The 13,384-nt window shown below is 36.3% G+C and overlaps 1 protein-coding gene across 3 annotated transcripts; it reads left to right on the top strand.

The window, feature by feature from the left end:
- The first annotated feature begins 3,451 nt into the window (after nt 1–3,451).
- Nucleotides 3,452–11,136, top strand: LOC122664320. Of its 3 annotated transcripts, XM_043860093.1 has the most exons (9): nt 3,452–3,617; nt 4,854–4,994; nt 5,462–5,626; nt 5,742–5,847; nt 7,092–7,274; nt 8,354–8,519; nt 10,206–10,531; nt 10,709–10,798; nt 10,874–11,136. In XM_043860093.1, the coding sequence occupies exons 2-9, from the start codon at nt 4,980–4,982 to the stop codon at nt 10,936–10,938; spliced, it is 1,116 nt and encodes a 371-aa protein (XP_043716028.1). In that variant the 5' UTR covers nt 3,452–3,617; nt 4,854–4,979; the 3' UTR covers nt 10,939–11,136. The 3 variants fall into 3 exon arrangements, with proteins under 3 accessions (XP_043716028.1, XP_043716030.1, XP_043716029.1); XM_043860095.1 differs by lacking the exons at nt 3,452–3,617; nt 7,092–7,274 and having other exon boundaries at nt 4,756–4,994; XM_043860094.1 differs by lacking the exons at nt 3,452–3,617; nt 10,709–10,798 and having other exon boundaries at nt 4,767–4,994.
- The last annotated feature ends 2,248 nt before the right edge of the window (nt 11,137–13,384 follow it).

Genomic DNA, 13,384 nt, shown 5'->3' with positions numbered 1-13,384 from the left:
TTGATTGCAAAGGAATTTAAAGGTAAATAGGACATGATATTTTTCGAACAAAAAAGGAACTTTGTAATGATTACAAAGCATGATTATATAACGCTGAAGTCCATGGAATAGGGAAGTGAAATTAAATTAAATTTTTTATCATAAAAAAATTTAATCTAAAATAAAAATTTTTGTAATCACCTAATATTATTGTATAGTTATTTCTAAGATACTACCATCCCCCATGGCAACACATGAGGATGGTGGTGGGCAAAATGATTGTCTTGTCCCCTGAATAACGAAAATATCATATCCATGTGTTTGGACGCTGCCTGCATTGCGGCATAGAGAACATTGATCCTTATCAAAATTTTTATGTTTTTAAAATTAATTTCTTTTTTTTTTTTTTTTTTTTTTTTGCCCTTTACTTGCAATTAAACAAACCTCCACGTGTATCATTGGGTTTTAAATTCTTTGGTGTATGACAAAATCCATTGTTAGTTTGAACATGAAACGGGACAAAAACTATTGATTTCAGATTTCACTACCGAGTGCGATCACTCAAGAGTGATTGATTGATTGAAATTTTCAAATCACTCCAAAGGCTGTACGAGGGTTTGGTAGATGTCCATCGAATAATCCCCTTCAAATAAGCAAAACTAAACTATTACCTTTTGGCGCCGTCCCTAGACCTAACCCATTAGCCCTAAATCTGTGTGCTGCACATGGCTTTTTGGTTTCTAGAAAATAACTTGTATAGTGTACAAAACTTTGATCTTCGATTAAGGCATAATAGCCCATAGAATCCGGTTTAACAAATGAAAATGAAAATTAATGCAATTACATTCTTTTTTCTTTTCTTCAAATTTTTTAGGCAAGGGCAATCCAAGGAGGAAGGTCCCTTTCTTTTTTTTTTTGAATGCAAGAACATTTTATTGAAATACTTATTTAGCTAACCATGTTAAAGGAGAAGTGTTCCAAGTATCTGGTATTATATTGGTCATATCGATCGATATGTTTGATATTGCCGGAGTCCGATATCAATATGAACCGGCTGTTACAGCCAAAAAGTAGGGATTATAAAAAAAAAATGAGTTTTTGATCTCAAATCGGACCAAAATAAATCGGTTCAATTTATACGTATCAGTAACGGTTGAGACTAATAAGGAACTGATAGTCTGATACCATAAATAAAACCATGGTCTAGAGATGTATTATCCATGTATCAAATTTTTTTTTGGGGTGCAATTGGTGTATCAACTTAAGAATCTTATGTGGGATACCGATGTGGCTTAAAACCCAAATGGCAAAGGTTCTTTCCAATGTGGTAATGTTGCCATGTGGAAGGAGTTCAGTTCCTTTGCACGTACATGTGAGAGACAATCACATATCCCATTTTTGTCATTTATAAGGGGAGGAGGGATATTTATGAAAACAAAAGGGACGTGTGGTTCTCTCTCAAATATACGTTCACATGCACGTACATGACGTGCAAATGAGGTTGGATATTAGAGACCAATTCAATCACTTAACTCTGATGTATGGGGTAATCTATATTTTAAACCGTTTATTTGTTTTCAATCACTTTTCAAAAGTTTCATTTTCTTGGTGAATTTTAAAGTTTTATTTCCTGACAATCAAACGCATCACAAATGGTTCACGATGTAGATCATCACTCATGACTCACTTGAGAGGGTGGGGGATGACAGAGAGAGATCTACTACCTCACTTCGATAGTTATGTGTGCATGTCTCGAATTCTTGTACTCATTTTGACGATTGACTTGCTTCAACATTTTTTTATGGTAAATTAAATGGTAAATTTTATGAGATTTGTGATGGTAGCGAAGGGATTGGGCCGATAAGCCCAAGCCTGGAGCTCGTGATACAGTACGATCGATGAATCGATCGGACTTGGAAGAGTATTTATATGTTTTATCATCTCGTTGTGTAAATAAATGAAACAAATGAATTTTGGGTATTTTTGAGTTAGGTTTTTTAGGAAATAATTTTTGCTACAACTTTTTGGTATTCTCGAGAGATTTTCGTTGTATTTTCTTCCATTATATAGTAAATCATAATTATTTTTTTGTATTTTGATGTTCTAGAATGTTCAAGCACTAATTAGGTTTGAATTTTTTTTTATGAATACCAATAATAATAATTATTATAATAATAAAATGAAGGAAGGGACCAAAGGCCCACACGACATGGGCCTGAAGAAGAAGGCCAGAAACCACGCCCAACCCAACCAACGGTCAAAGCTTTACATGATTGAAATTTGGTTTAGTACTCAAGAAGAACTGAAGAAGGCACTAACGTTAACGTCAAGACAACCTTAGCGGGAATTTTCAAATTCGTTCTTTCCCCAAACGACACTATAAGTATGTCCCGCGGGAACCCCTCCGATAAACGGCCATCCAGAGGCCACGATCGCCCGCTTCATTTCTGGCACGTGTCCTGTTCTTTGCCCATTGACCTTCGTACCACAGGCCACGTTCGACTCTTGAGCCGTCATGAGCCGGCTTTTGTACCACGTGAAAATTAAAGAGGAAAAACTAACAAAAAAAAAAAAAGAAAATGTTTTTTTTGATACTTAACACATGGTGGTACATATATAGTCATATAGAGGAATCCAATTCTGGGCTTTAAAAATCGGGATGGAATCCGCCAGATTAGCGATTTAGATTGGTATCGGGCTCGATTCCAATCTAGCTGAATTTATCCATATTAGATTTTAGGGATCAAAATATATTTTGGCTGCGCTTTGAACCCGAAATGGTCCGATCATACGATATCGTATTAGTATCAATCACAACCGATATCATGTATTAAAACCCTGCTTTTGACAAGAGACCACTTAGAAAGCTTGCTTGAAGAGCCAATAGAACCCAAGTTATTGTGACATGGGCAGGTCCAAAGGATGAGTAAATTCTTTTTTAAGTTCTGTGGCCTTTGTGATTTGGGAATCCTATCTAGGATTTGGGTAATTGGAATCGGTCGCCACTAAACACCCTAGAATCGGCCAAAAAAGTTCCTAGAAAACTCGTTCCAAATCAATTTATTCAATTCCGATTCCTCAAACCAGAGTCCGTATCAGCCATTCTGCATTAGAAGCTTTGCTTGAACTGAGCCGACAAAAGCCGAAGCCGTTGTGTAAGCCAGAGTTTTCATAAATAGAAAGACAATTAAATTCATACTATTTATTTATGATTTGGAAAGAAGAAAAGAAAAGGAAAACCTTTGACCTTTCATGACAAAAAAGGAAAGGAAAATCATGTACAGAACAAGCATTATTATTAACCTCAGGTCTCATGATTTCAGGTACAGAATCGTCAATTTTGCTCCCCCTTGATTTGATTTAAATATTGTCACATTCTATGAGGAGAGAAGCTCAGGAAGCTCTAGCAGAACTTCAATGGCGAAAAAGTAGAGCAACCATGAACCCTCCCGTTAAGTTGTAAGTTAAAGTTTCAGTTTGGTTTTCTGCGGATTCGAGTCTCTAGTATTGAAGAGCTTGATTTCTCTTGCATGTTTCACGAATCGGGAGCTCCAACGAGTTAGGGTTTCAAAACTTGTCGACATAAAGTGCTCTATTTGTTTTTTTGGACTTTGGAGATTTTGAGAGGCTCCTTGAAGGTAAATGCTTGGCAGATCTAGTTTTGCTTGGATACTTATGCTGCTTAAAAGTTTGATTTTCGTCTTATATGTTAATTTTGTAGTTTGTTTTAATTTTATTTTTCTTTCTCCTGGCCGGCATTGGTTGTGTGGAAGCAGTGAACAATCACTGATTTGTGCGAGCTCTGGAGTTCGTATGACCTTGGTCTTTTAATTTGCTTTCATGCACTCCAACCCCCTCCTATAGAGAACTAGAAAATTCACTGTCATAAAAGATAAAAACTATACGGAGTCAGATACTTCCCTGTACTGTGCAATTTCTTTATATACTAATTTGATACTGGAGATTTATGGTTTTGTAACTGGTATCTTGTTTCCATTCCTGTACTTGAATTTATTGAGTGTTGTTTGAGATTCTGTGATCGCTTTACTTCTCATCCTACATTTCATGTGTTATGAAACCTCTTTATGTAGGAGAAAACTTACCCTTTTTGGTTGTTTTGGTGTCCCAACTTGATTTCACTTCTTTCTGTGTTTCTTGTATGTAGGAACAGATCTTTTGTTCACGATTATTAGCAGGAATGCAGGATTAACTCCTTTGGAATATCCCGGTTATATAATGTTATTTCCACTGGATGTTCCTTCATTTATCATGATTTGCTTTTGTCTCCATCATACATCTTCTTGTTTTGGTTTTCATGGTATATTAGTTAATATGATATGGGATGGAGGTTTTCTGTCAAAACAGCCTTTGTGTTCTGCTTGAGTAAACAAGGAAAGAAAAGAAAAAGGATCCAGAAGTTTTGGAGGAATCTGCTGAGTGCCACTATTTCATGCAGAATCTAGTAAGAAGAGCTCATGCAACACTTAAAAAATCCTGCACTTAGAACTCTAAACTTGACACACACACACACAGCTCTGAAGATTACCTAATGGGCAGAGTGTCCCCCAACTGCCCCACCCTCTACAACTTCTGGAATATGTAGCATTCACACTTTCTTCAGTCTTGGTTTCAGTCAAATCTGTGAACAGAAACTTGAATTGGAATAACTAGCTAGGGAAAATAAGTTTTTTTTTAGTTTCCTTAAGTAGTATTTCCTAGTATAGATCTGTACCATACCTAGAAAGTTGAATCTCTGATTTTGGTATTCTTTCAATAGCTTTCATTTGAGAAGCTAATCTTCAGTGGAATATCATAGTTCAAGTAGGTCGCCCATATTCCATATGAGTTCCTAACTCCTGTCTCCTCCTTTGCAGGTGATTATTGCAGAAACTTTTGATAATATGAGACTTGATTCATGTATGATCTGATCTTGGTAACAATGGCGGCATCATGATATCTCAACTGACCATAGAGAATGCTAGCAGCATTCATTGAATGAAATGAAGACCTTACAGGTGGCAGTCTTATATTTTTACCTTGATCTTCTTTAGACCAATTAATTTATTGAGCCTTTAAATCTTTTCTGTTTCTAAACCTTCTCTTGTTGATATTTGAATTACTTGTGTGAAAAATAATGCCATATTATTCTTGAGGAGTGAACTTGTTACTGGTCCAAATTAAATTGAATACTTGATATGAAGATTTTTAATTCTTGCTAGCTGAAAGCATATGCTGCAACAAATAACCTAATATTATGTAATGTTAGAACTAACTGAAAATTGTAAAATAAAAAAAAGAAAATGGAAATTTTGAGCCTTAGGTTCTTGTGTGACTAGAACAAAATATATTTGACTTAAATTCATATTAGACGATCTAGGCATGCCTGTATGCTAATTTATTTTTTTCTTGCCTCTTCTTATCTTTTCCCTCTGAACTTTTTTACTTTAGTTCCATACCCCTAAGTTGAAGAAAACTTCCACAGGATTCACAGGGCACACCAGAAGTACAATCCTCGACACAAGTATCACATGAGTCACACAGTGATCAACAGAATAATACAACAGCTGAGGCTCCTAGAGCAGACTCAAGCTCAATACCCCTTTCTAGAAATGATAACAGGAAGGTTTCACGTCAAGATATTGAATTTGTAAGACAATCTATTCTTAATTTTCTGTTTCTGATTTGTATGCTTGATGTTTATTTTCAAGATGGAAGTCAACTGGACCATTCCTGCTATAATTCAACTCCTAAATGGTTTGCAGGTCCAGAATTTGATAGAACGGTGCTTACAATTGTATATGAATAGAGATGAGGTGGTTAAGACCCTCTTGCATCGAGCAAAAATAGAGCCTGGATTTACAAATCTGGGTAACTTACTTGGATTTATTTCTAGTCAACTCAACTCAGCTAAGCCTTGTCACAACTAAATGTTGTTGGCTGAATCACAGTAATTACTATTTCTACGTCATGTAATGGAGATGAATGTATGTAGATGAAATGATATTCATATAATAATTTATTTCAAAAACAAGGGACAGTTAAATGAAAAAAGAAAATAGAGAAATTCGTCCACTCAGTTTTTGAACCTGAAGTTTCACTCTACTAGTTTGCCCATCATTGTTATTTCCTCTGGAAGTGCTCTTCAAGGCAAAACCACAAGCTGTTGTACAGAGTGCGCAAGCTTTTAATAGTTGGCCTAATCTATTACAATAGTCAACCAACCTTTTTAGCAGCAGCAAAGCTTCACGGATTAAAAGAAACTATTTTTTTTGGGGGTGGGGGGGTGGGGGAGTAAGTTGGAAGTTGAAACTGCTGAAATACTTGGCGGGCAAATGGCAGTTAGAATGGCTGCATGGGCCTGAGGTGATTTGCTGTTCTGAATCATCCATCTGACACAGAATCCTTAGTATCTAATGCATGTCAATTGGCATAGTCTTCCGTGGTTATATGGTCCACCAGGTGCTGCTTTTCTCCCCTTGCAATATCAGCCAAGTTGATTTCTCAAATTAAAGGCACTGGAGGAAAGCACTGTGTGGTATTGAAACTCTTTCTTTAAATCCATTCTTTTATTAGAAAATTCAAAAGTTGGCTGCAAGACAAAGCTATACGCTTGGCCAATTGAGGTGATTTATCAATTAAGGTGCACCACAAAACTTGACAAGGAAAGGTGCCAGAAGTGCAGCTGGTAAGGGTCTTGGGATCGAAGCCACCTTTACATTGGGGGATGGATGGGGGGAGGGGGTCCAGGGATATAAGGATAATACTTTCCCTTATCTCAAAAAAAAAATGACTACAGCCAATCCGAAGGGTTTAAAAAAACAAAGAAACCTTGTGTTATTCACATTAATAACATTCTTAAGAGAATGCCCGGAATTCTGAATTGGTGTGTTTAAAGTGCAAACACCCCCCCCCCCCCAAAAAAAAAAAAAGAAAAAGGAAAAATAGAAAGGCCAATGTAGCTGTGTCTTCTCTATTCAGGTAGTATACCCTTGAGAACAGTTAATCCTTTCTACATGCTAAGACTTCAACTTTTTTTTGCATATCTTCAATAGCAAGACTCTGTTCTGACTTCTGATGTCTCTCTCTCTCCCCCATCCCTGGTGTTATTTCAGTATGGCAGAAATTGGAAGAAGAAAATGCTGACTTTTTCAGGGCCTATTACATTAGGCTAAAGCTGAAGAAACAGATCATTCTGTTCAATCATTTACTTGATCACCAGTACCATCTGATGAAGAACCCTGTACTTCCAAAAGTTCCATTGGCCCCTATACAGAATGGGATTTATCCCATGCCTGGTATGTTATCATTTCAAAGTTTCCATTGCGTTGAAAAGCACTAATATACCAAGGGTACTTAAATAGATTAGCAACAACCTTTTTTTCCAGGTTACTGGTCCATTATAGTTATTAAAATTACTAAACTGCATCTGAATTATTCAAAAAAATGGAACCGAAACTTCGAAGCATAAGGCTCTTGGTGAATTGTTTTTCACTAGTTTTTTGCATGAAGTGACTTGTATTGGGTAGGAAAACCTGATTTAGCAAGCTAGGGATTCTACGTTCTTTGTGGTTTCCCTTTATTTTGACAATTTTATGGTTCCCCATCCATTTAATTTGATAGGAACTTCATATTTAGGGTGGAACAATACCAAGAAAAAGAAATCAGTACATACACATGTAACAGAATAGAAAGAAGATGAGAAGAGAGATGGTGGGAGAAAAGGAGAAGTTCATGGTAGGAACAGAATACCCTAACCATGACCCTCCACTATGTATTTATAAAATACCAAATAGGGAGTGATTACAGTAAAGGACAGACTTATGTAACATAATTACACATCAGTCCAACAATAAATAAATAACAAAAACACCCCTTAGCATGCGGTTCACATTATTAACACATGGTTTACAGTTTCATCGCTTTATCTAATGTTCTCATACTCAATGAGGTAAGGATTGTTAGACATGTGATGGTTCGGTTCCGATCTTTGTTAAGGTTGAATTATCTGCAGAGATGAACAAAATTTTTATCTTGTGATTATGTGAACTTAGGTATTTGGCCCCTTTCATCTTGTGATTATGTGAACTTAGGTGTTTCGTCCCTTTATCTAATGTTCTCATACTCAATGAGGTAAGGATTGTTAGCCATGTGATGGTTCGGTTCCGATCTTTGTTAAGGTTGAATTATCTGCAGAGATGAACAAAATTTTTATCTTGTGATTATGTGAACTTAGGTGTTTGGCCCCTTTCATCTTTTGATTTTCTAATTATAAGGCGCTCTTATCATCTATGAAAACTCTGTGGTAGTCTAACTTTTAAAGTTATAAAGTTTACTATTATCATTTTTATTCAATGCCAGCTTGTTTGCAGTGCAGTTAACAACTTACCTATAGGGTATCCAGTTCTACAGCAGCCTACAATTACAGCAACAGGCCAACCTCATCTTGATTCGATAGGCTGTGGGCTATCCAGCTGCCATGTAGTAAACGGAGTTCCTGCCGCAGGCAATCTCCATCCCATTCGAATGAATTCCGGGAATGAGTGAGAAGTCATTTACATCTCCACTTCATTTGATCTTTTTCTTGTAAATAACTTCATTCTGTCTACCTAACTCCATTACTTATCATCGTTAATTTTGGGGGCATGAAATATGATTGTTAGACTCAGACATGGACCCATGCTGCTAGACTGGGCAAAGGCCCAAAATACGATTCAGGAACTATGGGGGTATACAACATTTTTTCTTTCAAATATTCCAGAAATTAAATCTGTATCCTATATTGGTATAAATAATTATATTCACTTAAGTAAGGGAGAGGAAATTATTTATAGTTATGCAAACATGTAACTTAGTTACTTACATTGCCTTTGCTTACTCCATCCAACAATGACCGTCCATCCCATTTTAGCTGTCCCAATAATTGTGTCAGTTTCACACACTTAGTAATGAACTTTTAAAATGTTTAACACATAAATCCTTGCATTTATTACTACAAGCAATTTTAAAGACAAAATTCAAGAGAATTTATATAAGCAATGGAAGGACAATATTGAAGTAAAATAAGCCAGGGGTGTTAATGCTTTAGCCGTCTATCCTTAAAATTTGGGGTTACCAAGGGAGTAATATCTCTTGGTTAGGGATGGTCTAAAATTTGTCATAAAAATAATCTATAGTAGTGTTATGAATGAGACCAATTTTGTGGGTATGTATGTGTTTGTGCGTGCATGTGTGTGTGTAGTTCATGAAGTTAATTCTGTTACTTTTGCATATCATCATTACTTTAGGCATAGTTTAAGGTCATTTCATATCATAAGTAATTCTATAATCACTATGGAAAGTGATCAAATTATTTGAATCTACATGTGCATGTGGGTGGTGGTGGTAGTAATTTTCGAAGTTCAAACCCATGACATTGCTTAGAGGGGTCAACAATTTATTTACTTCTGTTTCGAAATTTTTTTGTTATCATTAAGTATTTCCATTATCTCCATTCTTGTTTTCTACTGAATGAACTATTCCTTTTTTTCCCCCTCGGGGTGGGGGTTAAGTGAATGAAACTGTATTTTGTACTGAATTAATTCTGGCATGAGTATGTCAAATTTCATGTCTGACAGCAGGACTTATCCCTTGCTTGAGTCAAATTTGTGAAATAGCTTTTGCAACAACCCTTTCTTTAGTCACTCAAAAAAATTGTTTTAGTTTTGAAGCATCCTTGTTGACTAACTTTTTGCATGGAACCACCTAGTTCCCTAGTTTGTGTTCGTTTATCAATAAACCTTTGGTTAAAGCCAAAATAAATAGACCAAAGCCACTGGATTCGGTCCTTTGCTATTTTGTTTTTCCTTAGAAATTGGGGAAAACCCTTGTATGTGATTAATAGCACACTGTAAATTTTATTCCTGAATCTTGCACAACTGGTTGGTGTTTGACATGTAAATCAAGGTATGTCTTCACTTGGAAAGTTTAACATTTTATCCTTATATCTTGCACCACTGGTTGGTGTTTAACATGTTATCAAGGTACGTCATCAAGGAGTCCTTGATATAAAAAGTTAATACTGTGAGGATTGAGGAATGTATGATATAGAATACGAGGCATAAGGTAAAAGGATAAATTTGACTTGCCATGATCAGAACATCCTGAATATGGCACCACTGGTCTATCCATATGTCATTTGTTTTGCCCACTTAAAGCTTTACTGATGGAACTTCCCTTGTCCTTGGAAGTAGGGTGATGGAGAACAGTGCAGCTGAAATCACCCCAGTTATCCCTCCCAGTAGTGCCATGTTATCCATGTCAGAGATGGATGTGAGTCCTCCTTCAGTTGCATCCAATGGTCATTTTCCCTTCGCCCCATCAGAGATATCAGGAATGGGTGTAGAGTCGTCAGCATTGGACACAGCGTTTACATCCGATGTCACAAGTTCAGTAGGGTTACAACTAGGACCAGATGGTGGAGCAGGAAATTCTAGGGATTTTCTTCAATCATTGGCTCAGATCCCTTGGAATTTCAGCCTTTCAGATCTTACAGCAGATCTGTCGAACTTGGGAGGTAATCTTGCAAGACTTTTATCTGCATTAAACCAGACTTGAATGTTTGGCTTTGTTACAATATCAGGCCATTGATAAATGGTAGGAGGAACATAGAAATGACAAATGTAAATGTTAACTCCCCCCCCCCCCCCCCCAACTTTTTTTATTTAAATTCTGATATTTGAATTTTTCGTAGATCTTGGGGCCCTGGATAACTTTCCTGGCTCTCCTTTGTTGCCATCGGATTCAGACATTTTGCTTGATTCTTCAGAGCAAGATGACATAGGTAATGATATATTGCTTAATTCTGCAAGTCTTTTTTTGTGGGTCCTACCTTATGTAATAACTACCTTGTTGTCAGTTGAGGAGTTCTTCGTTGATTCTGCCCCTGGGCCATGTTCTCAGTCAGATGAAGAGAAATCTTAAAGGCTGCTTAGAAGTGATGTACAGGTCCTCTAAATCACAGAGTTTAATTTCCGGTCAAGAATTTAAATTGGTAGCCTTGTGATGTCTTCTTTTGGGTAGGCAAATGCTTATGCATATTCATAAATTATTAATCAAATTAGCAGTGTTATCTGAATTTGGTTTATCAGCTTTCCAATAGGAATCTGATCATTGTTACAACAGACATCCAGGATGTATATCATTCATCCTTGTTTTCTTTGATAAGACCTGTAACCAGGGTTTCAAAAACTGGTGAAATGGATCGCAAATTGGCTGATTCATATCTGAATTGGCTTATATGGATCCCGATTTTTGGCAATTTGATATGGCTGATTCTGGAAAAAAAAAAAAAGAAAAAAACTCCAGAATCGTTGGAAAATTCCAGGGATCTACCGATTCTAGGGTTTTTTCAAGCCGATTCAGACCTGATTTGAATCGGAATCATCATTGACCGTTTCCGTCACTGATTCCCAGTTTTAAAACCCTGCCTGTAACCCACTTATCATTCTGCTGAAGATAGTTTCCACATTGTGTGAATACCACACTGAATGAGATGGGCAATATTGTTTAAACATGGTCCCGTGAAAGCGTTGGGTTCATATATTTTTCTAGTTTCCTTCAGATATAGCAAGTTATTGTGGTATCTGATAATGTGAAAGTAGTTTCTTTAGAGGCTCCGTTAGGGCCATTACCCAGTGCTGGTCCTGCCTATGTGGGGTCCTAGGAGGGCTGAGATTGGTATTGACCCTAACTTTCAGTATTATTTGCGCAAAGTGGCCACCCTAAAGACTCGAACCCGGGCATATGCCCTGGCAACCCAAACCTCATTTATTGCCATGTATCATAGGTGTTTGTTGTTAGCTTCTTGGCATACTTCAACTTAGTATATTTAAGATCATTGTGTAGATGTTGATAAACAAATTTAAACACTTGTTGGGAAATTTAGTCTCACTTTGGGAGTGTTTTTGTTCTTGAAGTTATATCCCTTAAATCATTTTTGAATTGGTTATAAAATTTTTCATACTTATAAATCGGAAAAGGGAAGGGGTGTTCTGGGGTCTCAAATCAGACATGTCAAAGGTGTAGGAGAATGGCATAGGGAGCTTTTGGTAAGAATTGTAGGAAAACTAGTTTCAATGACATATTTATTGAAAACTAAACATCTCTTTTTAGGAAGCTTTTGGTAAGAATTGTAGGAAAACTAGTTTCAATGACATATTTACTGAAAACTAAACATCTTTTTTTTCTTTCTATGAAACTAAATGGTTCTCCATGCAGCTATTGACACTTGTGTATCCTTTTTTTAGAGGCCTTGTCTAAGCTATTGGATATTGGACTGTACTAAGCAATAGGCATGATCCATGATGTCCTAACGATAAAATTTCCCTCGAGCAACTTTTTCTTTTATTGGTGTAGGACTAATGTGTTTTAGGACAATCAGTGAGAATCAGAATTTCTCAACAAGACACTTGATTCTAAAACTTTTAGCCAACTGATAATTGAAGTAGAATTGTCTTGAACAGAAATATGGAAAGCCATTCTTGTAGAGAACTATTGAAAATATGATAGGAAAAATCTGTGGTGCAACAAGGACTCCTGGGTGGAATATTTGGAAATGAGGTACCTATTCACAAGCATGAACTGCCCATATCAAATCTGTGACTACAATTATTCTAACTATCAAACTTTAAAAGTTTCTTATACCTGCTTCATTCTCAACCGTTGTTAAATAGGGTTTGTGATGGTCTTAACAATGTGAAATTAACCCTAAAACAAAAGTCTCAATCGGTAGGGATGAGATGAAAGTTTGTGTGATGTATGGACATGAGAGAATGATCCACCTACATAAACCAGCGGTTTCAAAATAAACATGTGTTCTCTTTACCAACCCATGTCTTTAAACACATTCCATGAGTTAGACTGAAAGGAAATCATAATCAAACTTGTGCACAACAAACGTGATAAAATCCATATAACCATTTAAAAGGATCAATGGTAGACACATGTGCACCATTCCGAAGAAACAACCAAGAAGAGGAAACCCACTTAAATCCCTTAAAATGGTCTTTAAGATGTGTCATATTAAATAAAATAAGTTGGTCAAGGAAAAAACTAAAATTTGAAATTTTGATTCTTTAAATTTTTTTAAGTATTAAAAGATGATAAAAAAAACTGCCAAACTGCGTAGCCTCTCTTCTCCCTCCTCTAAATTGATATATTTGCTTCCAATTGTGTAAGGAGAGAGATAGACACGGGGAGGTTACACAAGTTTAGAAGGATACAAGTTTTCTTATAAATGCATGGCGAAAAAATTCTGCACTCCCTTTGTATAGATTCTTGGGTTTTTTTACGAATACCCCCCTGAAAATGCCCATTTGTCTAAATACGCCCCTTTAACTTTACAAATTGTAAACTCCCCTGCTTACAA

The sequence above is a fragment of the Telopea speciosissima genome, chromosome 6 (assembly GCF_018873765.1).
Source record: "Telopea speciosissima isolate NSW1024214 ecotype Mountain lineage chromosome 6, Tspe_v1, whole genome shotgun sequence".
Classification (NCBI taxonomy): domain Eukaryota; kingdom Viridiplantae; phylum Streptophyta; class Magnoliopsida; order Proteales; family Proteaceae; genus Telopea; species Telopea speciosissima.
The sequence above is the reverse complement of the archived record's forward strand: the minus strand, read 5'-3'. Positions and strand labels throughout refer to the sequence as shown.